The 19714-nt window shown below is 42.8% G+C and overlaps 1 protein-coding gene across 1 annotated transcript; it reads left to right on the top strand.

Moving 5' to 3' along the window:
- Positions 1–252: 252 nt before the first annotated feature.
- On the top strand, positions 253–16900 carry rp1l1a (rp1 like 1a). Its single transcript, XM_070543871.1, is given in 10 exon segments — positions 253–765; positions 768–922; positions 3669–4067; positions 4150–4408; positions 4701–6007; positions 6275–7766; positions 7842–9097; positions 12229–13188; positions 13255–13923; positions 15927–16900. Coding segments are annotated over 10 exon segments (6936 nt in total). The 5' UTR covers positions 253–689; the 3' UTR covers positions 16290–16900.
- Positions 16901–19714: the final 2814 nt, after the last annotated feature.

The raw sequence follows: 19714 nt of genomic DNA on the forward strand, positions 1-19714 counted from the left end.
GATAGGGGGCAGTAAATACCTAAATCACTGCTAGCAAACATTATGTTTGTGTTCAAATAAGACCTTACCAACAGATAGCCATTAGGGTCAAAAATCCCTGGGAGTGCAACCTACAGCAAAAATAAGAACATCAGATTCCCTTTCATCACTAGCACCAAGTGAAGAGGTAAATGTGTAAAGCAAAAATGTTTAATAATTGTGAACGTTTTGTAACCAATTTGTTACAAATCAGTAAATGTATTTTGTCCTCACAGACTTCCGTAGAAAGAAACATGGCATCCAATATGGAGTCACCCAGCGACTTAGACCCTCTCCATGTATTTTAGAACAGATAATTATGGTTGTCTGTTATGAAACTGCCAATATTTTTCAACAACTGGGATTTTTTAAGTCATTTACTACAACATTCCAATGGATATTTCCAGAGATTAATAGTAAAAATTACATTTAATATCAGTTTAAATTGTATTACATTAATATTTAATCCTAAATATCTATGACGGAGACCTCGTGTTTCAGAAAGTGTGATGATGACATTTAAGAGGGAAACTAAAGTCAACCCATCATAGAAGACGACTGCGACTGTTAAAAGGGGAAAATTCAGACATTAGTGATTTCTTAAATGTAAACATTTTAAAATCAAGTTTAATTTTTGCCTTTTTCTCTTCAGGTGTGTGTGAGATCAGAGCATGCATTTGGTCCAGACTGGTTTGTGGGACTCCCAGCCCCCATCTAAACATGCCTCGCCTATTCCTGTGCCCCCCACTCTAGTTTACGCAACCCTCATGTGAGTTCAACCACCCCAGCCAAGCGGATCACGTTTTATAAGAGTGGTGACAGCCAGTTTGGGGGCGTCCGGATGGCGATCCACAAGCGCAGCTTCAAATGCTTTGATGCCCTACTGGACGACCTTTCTCAGAAGGTTAGTGTGATGATGGTAGGGGCTTGCAGAGAGCTCTTTTGAAGCCTACTTTTTAAATCCATGTGTGCTGCATGTTTTGTATTTCTGTTTTTATAGCATCATTAAGTGTGTTTTCTACAATTGTGTAAAAAGATGTAGAAAACTCATTAGCATATACAATATTTGTCAGGGGTCTGCGACCTGGCTCTTAACAACTTTGGCTAAAAATGATTAAAAGAAAGAAAAGAAAAACTAAATTCTAGATATAAAAACACAGGTTTCTGTTTTTTCAGGGAATAATTGCATTCAAATAACAGGGGTCTCATTTATCAAACATTGCGTAGAATCCTTACTAAAACCGTACTTAAGCTCAGCAAAAAAATGTACTTACGCCAAGCAGGTTTGTGATCTATCAAACATGGAGTACGCACAGCTGCACGTAATCTCCGCTTCATAAATCAGAAACTATCTAGAAAGGTTCTCAGCTGCTTTTTAGTCACATTCTGCCCTCACCACGCCCACTTACTGCCATAAATGGTCAAAGCAAAGTGCCTTGTGGATCTCATGCATATACATAAGCCGGCTGTTGCAGCGCTCCACCAATGACGATGGCGACCGTAGATCAAGGCAGATCAAGGACGCGCAATTTCACAGAAGCAGAAACTGAGGTACCTGTGGGTGAGGTGGAGAAATGAAAGGAAGTGCTTTTGCAAAACAAATAAGAGAAAATCCATGGAGTGGCACAGCGTTGCTGAAGCCGTCAATGTTGTGAGTTCATCAGAGAGATCTGTGGCGGATATTTAAAAAAAATGGTCCAATCGGGATGCAATCCCCAGACTCCCGGGTGAAAGTCACACACGCTAACCAGTCAGCCAAACAGAGATCTCCCCTATACAAGTAGCCAGGGCGCATGATCAGTCGGGTCACAATGACAGGACACACACGCTGTCACAGACGCATGACATTCTGTCTCAATCTGTCCCCCTGCTGATATTCTACATTCCCTATTCTGCCCTTCAGGCTGTGTGTGTGTGAGTGCGCGCATGTGTGTGTGTGTGGGGGGGGGTCTTGTTCTGTGTGAAAACGAAGCTGTACAAGTGATAATGTTGCGGGATTTCATAATTGTATCCTTCTCAGCAGCAGCACTACAGGTGCTCTCCATGTCCAACATGTGCGTAAGCCAGGTCTTTAGTCAACTTAAAGTTGCGCACATTTTTCCGCAAAGTTTTCTTTCATAAATCCCAAAGTTTGCGTGGACAGTTGCTTACGCAGTTTTCCGACCCTGTTTTGTGTGTAAGCAAGCTTTATAAACGAGCTCCAGATCACTACAAATTTCACGAATACCTTTAGATCTTCACAAAATTTTCTACAAAAATCAACATCCCGTAGAAAACCATTTAAATATTCTTCATTTTAAAGCCTATACAAACAAAATGGTGTTTATTCAATAAAAATAACAAATCCCATATAATGGACTTTAGTCTCTGTGTTCTGACTATTTTGGCAGAAATCTCAGCAAAAATGAAAAATTCTGAAATGTTTTTTTTTTAATTTTATTTTTCAAAATGTCCTGCAGCTCTTAACAAGTTTTATTCTGATGGACTGAAGAGAAAATGACTCTTTTGGTTATAAAGGTCGCAGACCCCTGAAGGAGGATTTGTTGTTTTGCTGATCCCAAACATTTAATGCTGAAGTACGTAATTTAAATAATAACATGTTTAAATTTGACTATCTGACCCTGTTCTGTGATGTATAGTAGATGATCTTTCACAATTTATATATCCCTGGTGTCCCTCCCCAGACCTCTACAGCAAAATGAATCATTTACACCGGGTGTGTCCAAAGTGCGGCCCGGGGGGCGTTTTGCAGCCCTCGGAGTGATTTTGCGTGGCCCTCGCTATGGTTTTTGGAATTGTGGAATTAAGTCTCTCCAGGATGCTGTTGATATAAATTAATATATTTTAATATTTTAGGTTCCAATTTGTACTAACATATCTTTTTCAGGCATTTTTAAGAAGAAATAATTAAATATATAAAATAATGTTTGCCTTCTTAAAAAAAAAACTATATATATTTGTGGCCCGTGAGGAGTTTTAAATTCATGATTTTGGCCCTCGTCTTAAAAAGTTTGGACATCCCCGATTTACACATACTTGGATGATTGACCAGTAGAGTTGCAGGAGGGAGCTGTCAATCAACAAGAATGCGCCCAGTAACCATCGTGCACTGCAGGATAACGCAGGTGCCACAGTCAGCTTATCACACTAACCTAGCTTTAATGCTAACTTGACCTGCATTTTGTAAACTTCAAGCTAACTGTGGAAGAGATGGGAGGGGAACAAAAAGGGATTTATCTTCTGTGTACTGGAGCTAAGTGATTAGCATAGCATTCAACCTTTGTACTAAAATTTGTAACATTGTGCTGTTATTTAGCCTGTTGTAGCGTTAGCCATTGTATGCTACCAGTGCCGGCTTCCTGCCTGTTAGCACTTCCTTAGTTTTTAGCAGCTGGTACAGAACCCGATGATGCCGAGGAAATAATTCAGTAGTTAGAGGCAGGTGTGTCTGAGCAGGAACACGTAGGAAACATTAGCTACTTGTTCGTTAGCACTGCACGGTTATTTGCTTACGCGATATGAGGCGTGGATTTCTGCTACTTCCAGAACGGGAGGGGAAGCTACAAACCCCAGGTTTATGTGTGACAAAAAGGCAAAACAGAGTAAACCTGTGCTTTTTTTTACAGCATTGTAAATGTGCCTCTGTACAGGTACCCTTGCCATTTGGTGTAAGAACTGTGACCACACCCCGTGGTACACACACCATCAAACACCTAGAGCAGCTCCAAGATGGTGGCTGCTACCTCTGCTCTGACCGGCGTCAAGCTAAACCAATCAATATGGATCTGGCCAGCAAACGTCAAGGCATCTCCTACCATCACAGCTGGAGGCCCCAGAGGCCTGAGACTTCCTTTGCGACACCCCCAGGCCCTTTGCACTTCCCCCACAGGCAGCGACGGATCCTGCTTGTGAAGAACAGCGAGCCTAGTGTGAGGAGGAGCGTTGTACTGAGTAGACGGTCAGCCAGAAGTCTGAAAGCCTTTCTGGATGAGGTGTCTGAGGTGATGCAGTTTCACGTCCGCAAGCTCTACACGGCAGAAGGACGCAGGGTATAATGTTTTTTCACCTCAATGTATAGTTAACTTCGTTATGTTTTGTAAAATCTGTTCCACTGTGTCAATTTGCTTCCAGATCGATAGCGCACAAAGCCTGATGACATGTCCTGGTGTGTTGGTGTGTGTCGGCCGGGAAGCCTTCAGTCCTACGCTCGTCAACTTCATCAGGAAGTCATCTGAGGAAAAATTACCCGGTCTGGGTAGCAAGTCCCCCGGTCTCGGTCCGAGGATTCCTGGTAATGGAGCACGATCTGCTACCCATGGAGTCAGGTCTTCTCATGGAGCACCGTCCAGAGCCAGCGAGTATGATGAAAAACATGACAGCAGGAAAAAAAGTAAGTTCTTTGGTCCAAAAAAAATTTTTTTTTTAAATAACATTCTAAAGTACGATTGGTCACTCTGAATTGCACATGCATGCTGAACATGAACAACTCCTATTGCCTAGCCTAGTGACAGCCTAGTCACAAGACATTCATTCATACCTGGTACCAAACATATTTATCGAAAGAATGAGTGAGGGATATCTTTAAACATGGATTCTGCTTATAGAGGTTCACCAGTGGAAGTGAAGGGAGTAGAAAATGGTGCACAAAGTTACCTAACATGCTATTTTGTTTGTCTTTTCAGATAATTTTGGTTTGGAGACCAAGAAAAGTGTCATCCATCCTCGCTCCGACTCCTCAACTCGCTCCACTCGTTTCTCTTTGTCTTCTGAAAAGTCCTATGGCGCCTGCTCCCAGGCAAGACCAGCTATTATGAATGACGACATTGAAAAGCGTGTCCTTGTTAATAAAGATGGCAGCCTCTCAGTGGAGATGAGGGTGCGCTTTCACCTGCAAAACAATGAAACCATTCACTGGTCCACACAAATAAAAAAATCTCCCTCCTTGACCAATGACTGCTGCCCCCCAAGCCAAGCCCAGACACATTACCTGCAGAAGGGCCGGTCAGAAACATGTTCAGACCCAGATTCTACATCATACGAAGGGGTGGACTATTCAAGCCAACTGCCGCAGTGTGCGTTGGAGGAGAACCATTACCCTTGTTGCTACCAGAAACAAGATAATCAGTTTGACTTGTGGGAAAACCCTGCCATCCAACACTGTCCTGTCCCACCCACACAGACATCCAGCCACACTATGAGACACACACACTCCTCAAGCTCGTCCTCATCATGCAATACCAGAAGAGTGGTTCGGTGCCGGGCACGTCTGTCCAGGTCTCCAGGTGGCTTGGAATCAGAGCAAAGCCAAGTGTTCCAGAAGGAGATGTGCATGACAGAGCAGGTGGAACGCAGGGTAGAGGTGAGTCAAGAAGGGGACACTCAGGTAGAGGTCTGCAAGGTCAGTCAATGCTGCAGTCAGACTGAAGTTGTCGCCATGGATGCCAACCTTCAACCACCTAGCAGACAGTCAGTTGAGGGTGAGTTGATGATAGGAGAAGATGAAGGCCGCCCACTGTCTACAGTCAGCAGCTCCTCACGTATTCTCCAGTCACTGAAAGAAGACCAGGATGATGAGGAGTATGATCTGCCTCCCAGTGCTTCACAGTGCTCCCACAGAAATGAACCATCCCCTTCACCAACCCCAGTGGCTGAACCCGATGAAGAGCCAGCCAGCGTTGTGTTCACCAGTTCAGTCCATTCTGTCAAAAGCCACACTTGTCACTGTGGAGCAGCTACCCCAGTCATTGAAGCAGATGGGACAGATCGAGCGCCTACCTCCAGGTCTAATGCAAGCAAACATAAATCAGAAGAGGAAATTGAATCTGAGATTTCAGGAGAAGAGGTAAACAGGGCTGTTAGTGGCTTATCTCATCTTGCACGACGTCCAGCAAGCTCTCAGAAATCATGGACGTCAAATGTGTGCTCACACTGTGGGGGTTGGAAACAAGGAGTCAACTCTAACAGCAGTGCTACAAATCAGTCAAATCGAGCCTCTCTGTCAGCAGATTCAAAAACAATCAGCCTCATCAATGATGGGCCTCTACCTGTCGTATCAAACACCCTGGAGGGTACAGCATCCATTGCCATGTCTGCAACGTCCGATCCGGACTCAAAAGACAAAGGTGAAGGAAGATGTTCAAGTAATGCTTCAGCTGCAAGCCACAGATCAAACATGTCAGCCAAGTCTAACTGTAACGATATGTCTGGTGTCGGGGGTCCTAGTGCGTTGTCGGTGCAGTCTAACCAATCTGTCAAGTCCAGCAGGTCCAAATGCACAAATGAAGACTCCGCTAGGAATTCAAGGGAAAACCGGGAGGAAGATGCTACTGCGGAAAAAGCAGCCAGCTCATTGTCAAACAATTCTGGCTCTTCGGTCAAATCTCAGGTGAATGGTCTATCAGGTACTAAAGGGATTCCAGAAGAAGGTGACCCTGACAAACGAGCTCCCAGTGTCCTTTCTGTTAAATCACACAAGTCCTCAAAGACTGGAAAGGCTGAAAGTGTCCTATCAGATAAATCACACGTTTCAGCAAAGTCTGGAACATCTCACAAGTCTGTTTGCAATCACTGTGCAAAAGCACTATCTGATGAACCCATGAAAGGAGCAGAGGCAGAGGAAAGGTCAACCAGTGTAGTGTCAGCAAAGTCACATCACTCTGCCAAGACCAATCAATCCCACAACTCAACCAAAGCTTCAGAACAACCACCGTCTCCTCGCCCAAAATCTGGAGAAGATGTAGAAGAGAGGACAACAAGTCAAATGTCCGGAAAGTTGTCCGTTATTTCCACAAAGTCTTCCAACTGTAAAGACTACAGAAAGGCATCTTCTCCCAGCTTAAAGGTGGAGGATAGTACTGGTGGAAGGATAGAAGCTGAAACACAGCGGAGACCAGAAAGTGTCAAGTCAGCCAAGTCTAAGAAGGAAACCAGTGCAAGGCCTGATGAAGATGCAAAGTCTCACTGTACAAATACAGATATAGACAGTGTGGCAGACAGATCTCCCAGTGCTACATCAGGGAGATCACATGCCTCAGCCAAGTCCTCCAAGTCCCAAAGTTCAAACCACTCAAAAAGCCCTTCAAACCCTCTGAACCCTGACTCAGCTTTGATAGAAACAAACACAGATGAGAAAGCAAATGACAGTGGGGACAACCTTGATGTCATGTCTGTAAAGTCTAAATCGTCTGTGAAGTCTTCTGCTTCTCACAAATCAAACTGTAGTAGAAATACCTCCAGCCCAAATGTTACCATCATATCACAACAAGGAGAAGAAGACCCGTGTGTTACCTCAGAAAATTTAAATGATACTGTTGCTACAGAAACAGTTGAAGAAGGTGAACCTGTAGATGACAGTGCTCCAAAATCTTCTGACTCACATGATATAACATCCTCACCAAAGAGAACTCCTTCTCCTCGAATCCATACCTCCAAACAGTTGTCACCTAACCCAGTATGTGGAGAGACAAGAGGGTCCAGTGCCTTGTCAGTTCACTCCACAACCTTGAGAAAAACCGGCAGATCCAGATGCTGCTGTGAAGCTGCATCAGCCCTTGAAAAAGAAAATAATATAAACGAAGGAGAGGATGAGGAAGATGTTAATAGTGAAGGTGCTTTTGAACAAGCAGTCAGCATCCTGTCATCGGCATCAAAAAGACAAAGGAAAGGATCGGGTGTCACAGAGCAAACTCTGAGTCGGATCTCATCGAGATCAACCTCTCTTGAGCTGCCAGAGGACCATGAAACAGCTGGTTCAGAGTTTAGTGCTTTTAGTAAAAATTCTCATGGGAAAATAAAGGGACAACTGGAAAACTCTCAAAGATCAGAAAACTCCTCTGCAAAAGAAGACATGGAGAAAATAGAGCCTACCAAGTCCCCTCCAGCAGTTGATATACCTACAATCAAAACACCAGAAGGAGGCAAGGGTGGAGGTGAAGAGCACGGAGGACAACACTTAGAGAGAGCAGCAAGTGCAAGTACAGTCAAAAGCAGCAGATCACATAAGTCCTGCTGTAGATGTCGTGTCACAGCAGCAAGTCAGCTGCTTGACAGTAAGTCTACAAAGAGAGGTGCCAGTTCTAGTCCCAATAGAGTTACCAATGCAGACGATACGGAAAGCACAAAGTCTGCATCAGCAACTCAAAAAATGTACACCTTGAGCAATGAGACCTCCTCTGCCGTCTCAGAAAGAGTTGGTAGAAAATCCCCTTCAAATGCCAGCACAAACCCTACAAAAGACACCGCTGGTGTTTTGGCAAACAGTGAATACCAGGTTATCTGTAGAGCAGGCAGTGAGACCAGAGACATGGAAGACATACCACAAAATAAGACTCCAAAATCCCAAAATCCCTGTTCCCGTAGGCCTGAGTCAGTAACTTCAACTCAGTCAGAGTCAAAAACAAGTTTAAAGCCGAGCAAAGTAAATCACAACCCAGTCAAAGATCACAAGACCAAGTCCCCAACAGGAAGTGAGGCTTGCCTGTTACACAACCCCAAATCAGGCAGTAAAACTGAGGCGAGTAGTGAGAGCACTCTGTCCCACTCTCTATCTGCTGCTGATCTACTGAAGGAAACCATGGCAGCTGTACGCCCACGCAGCCAACAGTCAAAAACTAGCAAAACCAGTGACAACCCCCAGACTGAGAGAAGTGAGCTATCTCAAAGAAGCAGGAATCAGAGGGATCAGGAGAATTTTGTGGAACTGACTCCTGAATGTCTGCCCAACGCTTCTCCAAATGAGGTTGTTAATGATTGGCTGAGGAGCATCCCAGCCAACAGCAGCATGCTTGCACTCGACAACGAGTTGAATGAGGACGATCAGATGGCAGAGGAGACGAGTTGGAAACCTGAAGAGGAGGCAAAGAAAGAAGAGCTGAACACAGAGGAGGAGCAAGTGGACATTGAGGAGAAAAGTGGGCCACAAGAAGAGGAAAAGGAAGACAAAGGTGAATGTGACACAGCGGGTCAAACGTTAGGTGATCCAGTCGGGACTTCTCCTAGCTCCAAGAACTGGCAGGGTTCTGCTGCAGTCATGAAAGTTCTCCTGGGCTCATCCTTTGGTCGATGCCGCAGCATGCCTGAGGTAAGAAAGTCACACTTAAAAACAATAGGTTTTAGCCAATCAGGCATCACTAGGAGGCAACAATGTTGATTTTCTAATTGACAAATGACGATAGACAACATATTCAATCAGGTGACATTTAAGAGATAAATCAGCCAATCCCAGCTGTTCATAACCATCTTGCAATAGCAGTCCACAATGGGTCTTCATGTAAGAGATCTTAGTTTTCCAAATTTCATTGGCTATTTGATGCATCAATCAATGATATACTGTGCTATGATTGGTTCAAGCTACACATGTGAGAGTAGGGGCCAGCTCTTCTGACCTATCAGACAATAGCTTTGATAATTTAGCCTGAGGGGTGTAACTCTTCACCTGCTGGATCAGGTAAGATGATCAAAAGTTTGAAGCTGACAGTAAGAGGCTAACGAAAGTAGGGATGGACAATATATTGTCGCGAGCACATCCTATTTGTTGGTTCCTTTAAAACCTGGTTCCGTTAGAACTTATAAGACTGCGCTGCTTTCTCAGGGTTCGTGGGGCGTCGGTGAGTTTTATTGTACTAGACCCTGGTTTGGACTGCCTACATTAGAATCAGTTTCCTATTTTAAGGTAAGATGATATGCCGTACTTGTTTCTTTGTGAGAGCACACTTCCTTTTAATATCTCCCATTATCTAGTGATTTTAGATACTAGGGCAAAGTTCAACGGGTGGCCATCCGTCGCTGACAATTCTTTGGGTTATTAGGATTAATTTGCACCCCTGTCAGCTTTAGTAGGCGGTGGTAACTAGAAAATGATTCCTGTTAGTTGATCAGGCTAACATAGATTTATCAATTTATCTAATTAATCCAACCTTCCCACGCTGGCGGAGACGTTTTCACACTTGCAAACAGAGCCTAAATTAACCTACTAATGTTTTGGCTTATCATCCTTAAGACATCTCGTTACTCACGGGAGAGGAGAAGACTAGCTTCTTTACTTCAGGTTTCTTTTTCTTGATCTGTCACAAACCATAAAGCAAATCCTGACAATTCAGGAACCTGTAATTAATGTGCTTACCTCTCCTTATGATAGGTCGAGGCTCCCACTTTAACCTTTAAAAAGGACCTGGAAGAATCAGGGATGTGGATTCTTTCTCAAAACTTTTATTACAAGATTAAAAAATACAAAAAATGGGTAGATATAAGACTGATCCTACCCCCAAGGAGTAATTAATCCTAATAATTAACTAAGAATAATGAGTTGGCTTACACCAACCCTAAATCTTCTTCTCTTCAGGCTAATACCCTCTAACACACGCTCACTGACTGCTCCTGCTGCTTCTCCCCAAAAACTGACCTCCTCTATCCCAAATCTGCTCTGTCTCTCACTGTCGTCTGCCCCAACTATTGTCAGCTCTGCTTCTAGCTGCTCTTTTTATACTCTTCTTGGGTCAGCTTAGACAAGGTAAATATTTTCTAGTTACACATATATCATTACCTCATGACAGTAAGGTCATGGGGTCATTTACCAGATACACACTTTTTAGCTTAACACAAGACATTTGGTGTCATTTATGCTACATGCAGGATCCTTCATGACGATTCTTCAGCTTAACACAGGCCATTTGGTGTCATCTTTGCAGCAGATCTTCAGTTTCTTCCGAAGTCCAGCATTCTTCATGAAGGCTTTCCGTTTCCTGATGGGCTCTTTTCACTCTGTCTCCTTCAGTCCCATCTCTCCTGCTGACAGTTGAGTCAGAAACTTCTTGACCTTTTGCCCAATTTTACTCCCAGAAGCAAGTTCTGATCCCTTGGATTCTTCACGAAGGGTTTGTCCACTTGTGAGATGCTTTATCTTCAGTTGATCTTCTTTTGTCCCAGCTTGGATGCTTGTTGTGCAGTTGGGCCCCTGTCTTCTGGCTGATTTTACTCGCATAAGCAAGTTCAGTGTGTTTCAGTGTGGGTCCAATCTTATCTCTGTGGCCCACCTGTTGACTCCGTTTCTTGCCACTGTCTTTGGCATGTGGGAACTTGCAACAATATCGGCATCAATATTGGTATCGGCCGATGTTAGTCATTTTTAACATATCGGTATCAGTCCGATAAATACAACCAGGCCAATATTACCAACCAATATTTTTTCCATCTTGTCTCCATTTGTTTGCATGTTTCAGAGGGTGAGGGGAGTGATGTGTGACTGTTTAGTCATGTGACAGTGATTGTAATCATCTCAGAAGCGTAAATGTGTGTGTTGTGTACATAATATAAATTCAGCTTTAATAATTTTCATTTTATATTAAACTGCTGATTTTAGAAACATTAATGTCCGTATATCAGTTTATGTCTGTCGCCGTTGTCCATTTGAGGATGTAGAAGATAAAATTTGATTCACTATAACTGGGATTCTGCTGTTTGGAGCAGGCAGTTTCCTGGTATATCGCAAAACTCAAAAGCATTCTGGAGCAACTGGCAAGCCGACAGTCTTCTAGGAAGGATGTGTTGGGTTGTAAGCACTCTGACTCGTGTTGAATGAGCACAGAACTCGTCTACGAATTGGATCAGAACATGGAGAAGCTCACAGCTCAGCTTGGTGGAAACTAGCCATATATTCAGTGATCACTGAGAGATTGAGGCAGACCTAACTCGCTCTACCTGAACCACAACAATCGTTATCTGAATTCGGCACCCACAAGTCGGCCTTGGAAAGTCGTTCATCCGAAACCTCCTGGATGTTTATGTAGACAGATGCTCTACCCCTCCCTCCGATTCCTCACATGGGACAAACTCATTATACAAAAACATTATATCAGTTTCCCTCCGGGATTCATAAAGTAGTTTTGAATTGAATAGAATTTTGAATATTGATATAAGCAGTCTGTTAAAGTTCACATTTTTGCAAACATTGGTTAAAAATAAGTCTTTTTTCATACTTAGTGTTATTGGCTCTTGTTAACCGATTGAGTAATATCACTTTGATCAAGCCTTTCATACGTTCCACACTACAAAATAGGTAAAAGTATGTATGATTTGTGCTGATATCATATCGGATTGATATCGGTATCGGTCAATAATGAAGGCTACAATATTGATATCGTATCGGAAGTGAAAAAGTTGTATCGTGACATTCTTAGGTTATAACATAATCTGCACACTCGTTGTCCTGTCTAGGTGTCTCCAGTTTATGGTCGTCGACTGAGCACATCAGCCAGGGGGCTTTTGGACTGTCTGGCCCAGCTCCAGGTCATTGAGCCTGCAATGGGCTTCGTCAGTCACCAACAGAAGGACCAGAGGCCGCATTATGATGAGATTATGGCCGTCCTTCAGTCACTCTGGCTCACTGAACCAAGTGACATTGACGACGTGGACACCAAGAAGAAAAAAGGTGTGGCACAGGTCACGCCACCGACGTCCTCTTCTGGGGTGGGTATGAGCAGTGGCTCAGATGGATCAGGGAAAGGCAATGGAAATCAAGGAGAAGATGAAAGCCCTGCAAAAGAAACTGAATCAGTGCATGAGGAGGAGCCCACGGAGAAGGTGGTAGAAGAGGAGGATGGCAATGGGAGTAATGGAGACATTGAGATGGAACCAGAGAAGACAAGTGAAGCAGACACAGCTGAGGAACTCATGAAGAGTGAGGAGCAACGCACCGTTCCTCAAAGTCTAGAGAGCCTAAAAGCCACAGAGAACCCTTCCACGTTAGACAAGAGCTCTGCCAACGACAGCTCCAAGTCCCTCACAGACAATGAACGAGAGACGCTGGAAGACTCCCACTCAGCCACCCCCCCAACTGTCCTGCGTGCACCCTTGTCGAAAAGACCATCCCAAGACCCAGATCCAGTGTGGGTACTCAACCTGCTGAAGAAACTAGAGAAACAGTTCATGAGCCACTACATCGAAGCTATGACTGAGTTCAAAGTTCGCTGGGATCTGGACGACAGCCTCATCCTGGACACCATGATCTCTGAGCTGAAGGACGAGGTGAGTCAGCGCATTCAGAACAGCATCCAACGAGAGATTAGGAAGATTCAAAGTCGAGCTGGCAAGGGGGGCAGGTCGCCTCGACCGCCGGGGCTGGCAAACATCTCTAGGGACTCCACCATGACGGAGAGGAGGAGACGGATGTTGAAGGTAAAGACCTCGTCACAGTTAAATGCTGCTTGATACCCATGACGCTCACTCAGATTTTTGTTCCAGGTGATGAAGAACCAGTCAGTAAAAACCGCCGACTCTGTCAGCGATGAAGAGTTGACAGGAAGTGATCAGCGAAGCGATGATGAGTACTGCCCCTGTGAGGCTTGCGTTCGTAAGAAAATAGCCGCTCGGCCTTTTAAGAAGAATCCGTTGGCAGCCGAAGCTCCCGTGATGATGGAATTTGACCTTCGTAAGATTCTGCAGCTCAAGAAGAACCCATCTCCCACAACGGTGACAGCATCCCAACCTACAGAGGTCGAAGATGAACGGACGGCAGCAGATGAAGAAGGCAGGAACTTAGAAGTGGTGGAGGAGGAAGAAGAGGAGGAAGAAACCAAACAGGACATTAAAGCTGGTGTTAACCAAGAAACTAGTGGGGAGAATGAAGAGCTGGAGGAACTGAAAGAAGAGCATGAAAAAGAATGCACTTGTCAGTCTGCTGAAGATGGAGAGGAGTCCAACAAAAAAGAAGAGGGTGATGAAGAGGAAGGTGATACGCAGACAGTGAAGGAGGCAGCAAAAGGTGAAGAGAAAGAATCTGGGAAAGACTCTTCAGAAGATGTGGTGAACGAACCTACACTGGTGGAGGGAGATGATGGGGATGATGAGGAGAAGGCGGGGAGTCAAGAGGAAGATGGAGAAGGATCAGAGGAGGAGGGAACCTCCCCACAGGTAAAGATAGAGCATGATTTAATTTTTTTAAAGTTACATTTCTTCATTAAAACAGTAATTTATTTCAAAATATCTGGCAGCAGAGGAGCAAAAGTAAAGATATTTTAAAACTAGCTAGACACCATCCGTCCCTGTTTGGCTACAGTGCTCTGGTTTTAAATGGAATAATCTAGAAACAGCTTCTGATGCAAGATCTCCTTGGACTCTATTTAAAACTGCATTAAGTCTCTGAAAACGACCCAGGGGGTTAAAGTCTGACCCACTGCAGCCTTGTGGCTAATTCTAAGCCTGTGGGAAAAACATAATCCCACCATCCAATTAGACAGCCTGAATAGATCTGTTCTGTTCAGCAGCACGAAGCTTCGCCTGTTGAATGTCTGCCCATCACCAACAGCTATACTAACAGGTTCTCACCCTTTAGATCAACGCGTTACTGCAGATGTGATCTTATTATGCATGGGGGGGTGGATTGTAAAGTAGAGTGCAAACACTACATTATGTTATGTCACATCACATTTAATAAGAAACGCTAAAACTAAACATGTTGCGTTGATTCCAAATAGGTCAAATTGATAGCAATTTTTAAGGTTTCATTTTAAATATTGAGATAAAAAAAGAAAGTTTGTCTGGATTGTAAATGCTTATGATATTTCGATTTTAAACATTTATGTTTGGTACTAAATATTTATGGTTTTAAAATTTAGATTGAACCGCCTACGTTTTACTTTATTCTAAAAACTTTAAATTAGTTTAAATATTTAGATTTGATATACCTATCTGAATTTTAAAGTACCTGTTTAGATGTGATTCTAAATATTTAGTGATACCAAAAATGTACACTTGACTTTTTGATATTTATGTGAAAAAGATCAATTTTAGTTTGTTTTATTCTAAATATTTAGCTGTACCAAAAATGTAGATTTGATTTTTGATATTTAGATGAAAGAGATACATTTCAACTTGATTTTGAATATTTAGGTTTGGAGTAATTTTGAATACTGAGACTTCATTTTTAAAATTTAGATATATTATATACTTTATTAAATCATTCTAAATGTTTTGATTCAACTTAATATATTTAGGTTTCATTTAAAATGTGTAGATGTACTTTTAAATATTTCAACTTTAATCTAAATAATTCAATGCAAATGTTTGTATTTGGACTTGATTTCAAATATTTAGATTTAACTTTATTATTACATTTGTTTATAAATAGAAGTATTTATTTACACTGAAGTATAAAACTGTACAATTTGTCCATTATTGGGATTTTGAGAGGTTGAGGACCAACAAACTGTAAGACAGAGAGGAAATTATCTCTGTCTGGCCCCAAAACAATTTCTAATCGGAATCTGGCGCCCTTGAGCCTGCAAGGCTCCAACGAAAACTCCCCCCTCAGAAGATATGTGGAATGTGCCGTCGCTATGGCAACTCAACTCTGTCTCCTATCCCAGCCTGGGTGGGACTGCGGGAAGGCCGCCGAAACGTTCCAGGGTCACTGCAACCCTCCAACCCTCAATGCTCCTCCCCCTATCCACACTGAGGTGACATGCGCTGCTTGTAGTGGCTGCAGGAACTGAAGTGGGGATAGTCCCAACCCACCACCCCACCTAGTGGACACTTATGTTGTGTGTTCTGAAGTCTGTTGCATATCTGTCTGAGGTGTTTTTTTGCAGAGCAAAGCTGCCCTCCCAGTGGAGGGTAACTCTGAATTGCTTTTTTTTCCCTCCACCTGAACCAATCCTCATGTAACCCTCTTATCTCTATTAAGGTAGCGCGACTCAGGGTTGCGAATGACCACAGTCACCAATTCTTGTCATGTGTCTTGCCCATGTATGTCTGATCTCTGAATTGTGTGTACTGAAACTCTAATTTCCCTCTGGGATTAATAGAATTGAATTGAATTAACACACATATGTGCCCCATACATCTGATATTTTGCTACCTTCATTTTGAGCCTGTTATGATGCTCAGAAGTAACTCTCATCTCATTCAACCTTCAGGGTCTAAGTGTGGTTCCTGTTGTCTGCCTATCTGAGGGAGAAGCAGCTGATGCTGAAGACTCAGACAACAGTAAAGATGAAGAATCTGGACATGAGGAGGTTGGAGCTTCCGGAAATGAGGAGGACAAAGAAGAGAACGAGGTTAAGGAAGATATCATAGAGGAAAAGGCCACTGAAAATGAAAACGACGATGGGACTCTCCTGCATCAGTTCACTAAGACCTCGGTGGAGTCCCAGCCCGGCTCTATGGAGGACATCGTTGACACAGATTCACCCACGAGTCCCACAGAAGCTCAGAAGGCGGCTGACGATGTGTCTTCTGGTGGCAGCCAATCATGTGGCAGAATAAAACAAAATGAATGACTTTGAACCCACCAGCCATCAGGTGCATCACAACCGGAGCAACAATCACTGATGTAAAAAAGAGATTTGAACACTTGATGCACTTTACCTCTCCAGGTCCAGAGCAGGAGGAGTCATGATGATGCTGTTTAAATGTTTATTTAACTTACACATGTATCTCTCTCTATTACAGATATATCTTAAACAAATCAAAAACAAACTTTTGGGTGAATTATTTGAACCCAGTTTTGTGCTCAATGGATGTCAACTTTAAAATGTATCAAGTCATTTAGCCAATAATCTACCAAGTACCTCAGAACTTGTACGGATGACTGACTTTGTGTAGTTTTGGACAGAATATGTTTGTTTGGGGCTTCTTTTGCAGTCCCCTCAGTGATTTGGACCTCCTAGAGATTACTTAACCACGTGCTTAGACCTGCAGCCTGCTGAGAGGTCAGCAGGATAAACAGACATAACCCCACTTTAATACCTATAGGAACATTTGCTGCTTCATAAGTATGCAGAATTACTTATACAATTGTGTCTAACTTTCAAGGAATTATAGCAGGAGAATAAGAGAAAACTTTTCTTAGGTTTTAAAGCTTTTCGGAGGGTTTTGTGCGACTAGCCCTGCTGCACCCGAGCATGAATGATGTTGCCGAGGCCTTATTGATCCCAATAATTACCAGACACTATCCTGAAAACTCGAAAATCCTGAAAATGACACCCTCAGTTCCCTGGTTTAACTCCACTTCTAGTTTGATCTACAGAAAGGCAGCATGTTCTCTAATTTTACTGCTTAGCTCGACAAAAATCCTCTTATTGTGGCATCAGGTGAGTAGAGGGGTGCCTACGCTGCTACTGGTTCTTTGTCACCAGCTGAATATGGTAAAGGATGTGAAGAATGGCTGTAATGATGCCAATGTTAATAAAATAATCAAACAGATGATTTTTATTTAGTTTTACTTGAATTAACATCGAGTTTTACCATCAGATTGTTGAAGTTGTCTTCATTGTTGCTTTCTGGGTGTCTAATATGTAATATTTTTGTCAGATGCTCTGGAAGACCACAGGCAAAGGATGGCGTTAAAGACCAAGTTCACAAAAAACGTATTTGTTTTATTGTTAATTTATATGTAAACAGTGACTCTGAGTTTAACATGCAGGCTGAATGTGAAAATGATCTTCTAACACTATTTCCTGCATCAGCTGCCAATAGAAAATAGATGCCACTCAGATCTACGTCACACTGTCACTTAACATTCATGGACTCACCCATCTTGGCTCACGATGGGGGAGGCTGTTGTTGGTTTAGCGTCCAGGAAACAGCAGAAAGTGTCTCAACTAGTAGAAGCTAACCATTAGAATTAGCACACTCCACATCATGGCAAAACTCCTCCAGGTTTGTGTTATTTGTGGAAAGAAAACATCAACATTAAAAAGAAAACAGAGTCATTGCTGTTATCCAATCAGAGGAGAGATGTACAAATATCAGGAAGTAAGTGTCTAAAACCTACGAAAACACCGACATCATATACATAAATTGGCTGGCTGCCATCTTGGATGGGTCTCCAATCACCCCGGTGCATTTATTTCTACGCAGGAAGGCGTTTACCCAAAAAACACATTTTCTTACACTTTTTCACAAAATCAGACACATAGTATGGCATGATAATTCAAATATAACTTTATTTAAATTTAATTAATTAAAACAAAATTAAGAATCTGGTACTGGTAGGCTATGAAGGGACAGAAAATTCTTATGTGATCTGTGCTCAATAGTGTGCCAGTTGTTGCACAAACAAAAGGCATAGCTGCTCACTCTGCATTGACTCCAGTTGGGTTTGGAGTGAGAAAAGCATCCAATATGGCGGCGACGCTGTTATGTTCTCCAGTGCATGATGGGGCGTCTACGTTATCATTTCTATGTGCGAGAAGGTCCTGGCTGAGGCTGAAAGCACTGAGGACCGAGGGCGGGAAAACCATACCATATATGGAAAATCTTTTCAGAACTGCAGGGGGCGCTATTTCCGGTGTCAACCGCAGTGTCTCGCTGTTTTTATTTATTTTTTTGTTAAAACGTTAACTAGTTACAACTAAACTATCATTTTTTAGTTGTTTGTCTTTTCTCTCACATTGTTTTCAGCACAAGATCTTGTGAACATTGTCACACAAAACACACTGACGAAACTATATATATCCTCAACCATCGCATTTCCATTTCTAGCTTCCGAGTCAGAAAAAGGGCAATTCAAAATATTCCTGGGTTTATTTCCTCTACTGTAATTTTGAAACTAGAACACTCAAACGTTTCAAACCTGGACTAGATTATTATGCATTAATAGCAATGTCCTGAAACCCTTCAAACTGGACGAGATTATTCTATTAGGACACTAATTGCAGACATAGAACAGAAGAAGCCGGTTCACTAACAATGTGTGTGTCTGTGTTTACAGAAGCAGGTGTCTTTGGGGCTGCTTTGCGCCTTTCAGCGGATGCTTACAGCTGTGCGTTGTCATAAAGTAGTCCCAAGTCTAAAATGGCGCCTGTGATTCCTTTATGTTACTAATTGTTTTCACTTGCAGTCAATATGAATATTTAGGTCACCATGCGGAATTGGAATGACTACTGAATGATTTTAAGGACTTTATTTTACTCACAATGCTAGTTGGATCCATTCACTTACTGTGTTTTCGGCTAAGCTAAAGCTAAGGGAGTACAGTCGGGTCAGGAGAATGACTGGACTGGTTAAAAATTGTTCTTGTTCCCACTTATCTAACGCTGGGAAATATGTCAACAGACAATTTTTCATTTTGGGTGAAATATCCCTTTAAACAAGATTAAATGTATGTGTTAATGCATGGGTGAGTTAGCTATAGCTATATCAAATCAAATCAAACTTTATTTAAATTGCACTTAATCATACAATGAATGTAACTCAAAGTGCTTAACAAATTAAAAAAGCCCCGCAGGCCCACAATCCCTCCCATGCCCAGAATTTAAAACAGTCTGAGAGTAAAAAACCCTTCACAACACTCATCCTCTGGCACACACTTACACACACACACACACACACACACACACACCTATTTGGTGGTTTAACACCCCCCCCCCCCCCCCCCCCCCCCCCAAAACCAACCCCTTAAAACTGAGTGTATAGCAAGGAGGCATTGGGTCCCATTTTAAAAGTCTGGTATGATCACCCGACCGGGATTTGAACCCCAATCCCTGGGCGGACTCTTATACCACTAGGCCACTGACATTTGCTGCTGAGTTTCCATCTCTACATTCTCAAAGCTGCTCAAGATGCACACACACACACACACACACACACACACACACACACACACACACATGTCACACTAATCCAGGACCTGTGGTTGTGTCTGTGTGTACTGATCGGATTGAGGAGTAGCTCACAAAATATGGCTGAACCTTTAGGTATT

Source organism: Nothobranchius furzeri, chromosome 14 (genome assembly GCF_043380555.1).
Source record: "Nothobranchius furzeri strain GRZ-AD chromosome 14, NfurGRZ-RIMD1, whole genome shotgun sequence".
In the NCBI taxonomy this organism is placed as follows: Eukaryota; Metazoa; Chordata; class Actinopteri; order Cyprinodontiformes; family Nothobranchiidae; genus Nothobranchius; species Nothobranchius furzeri.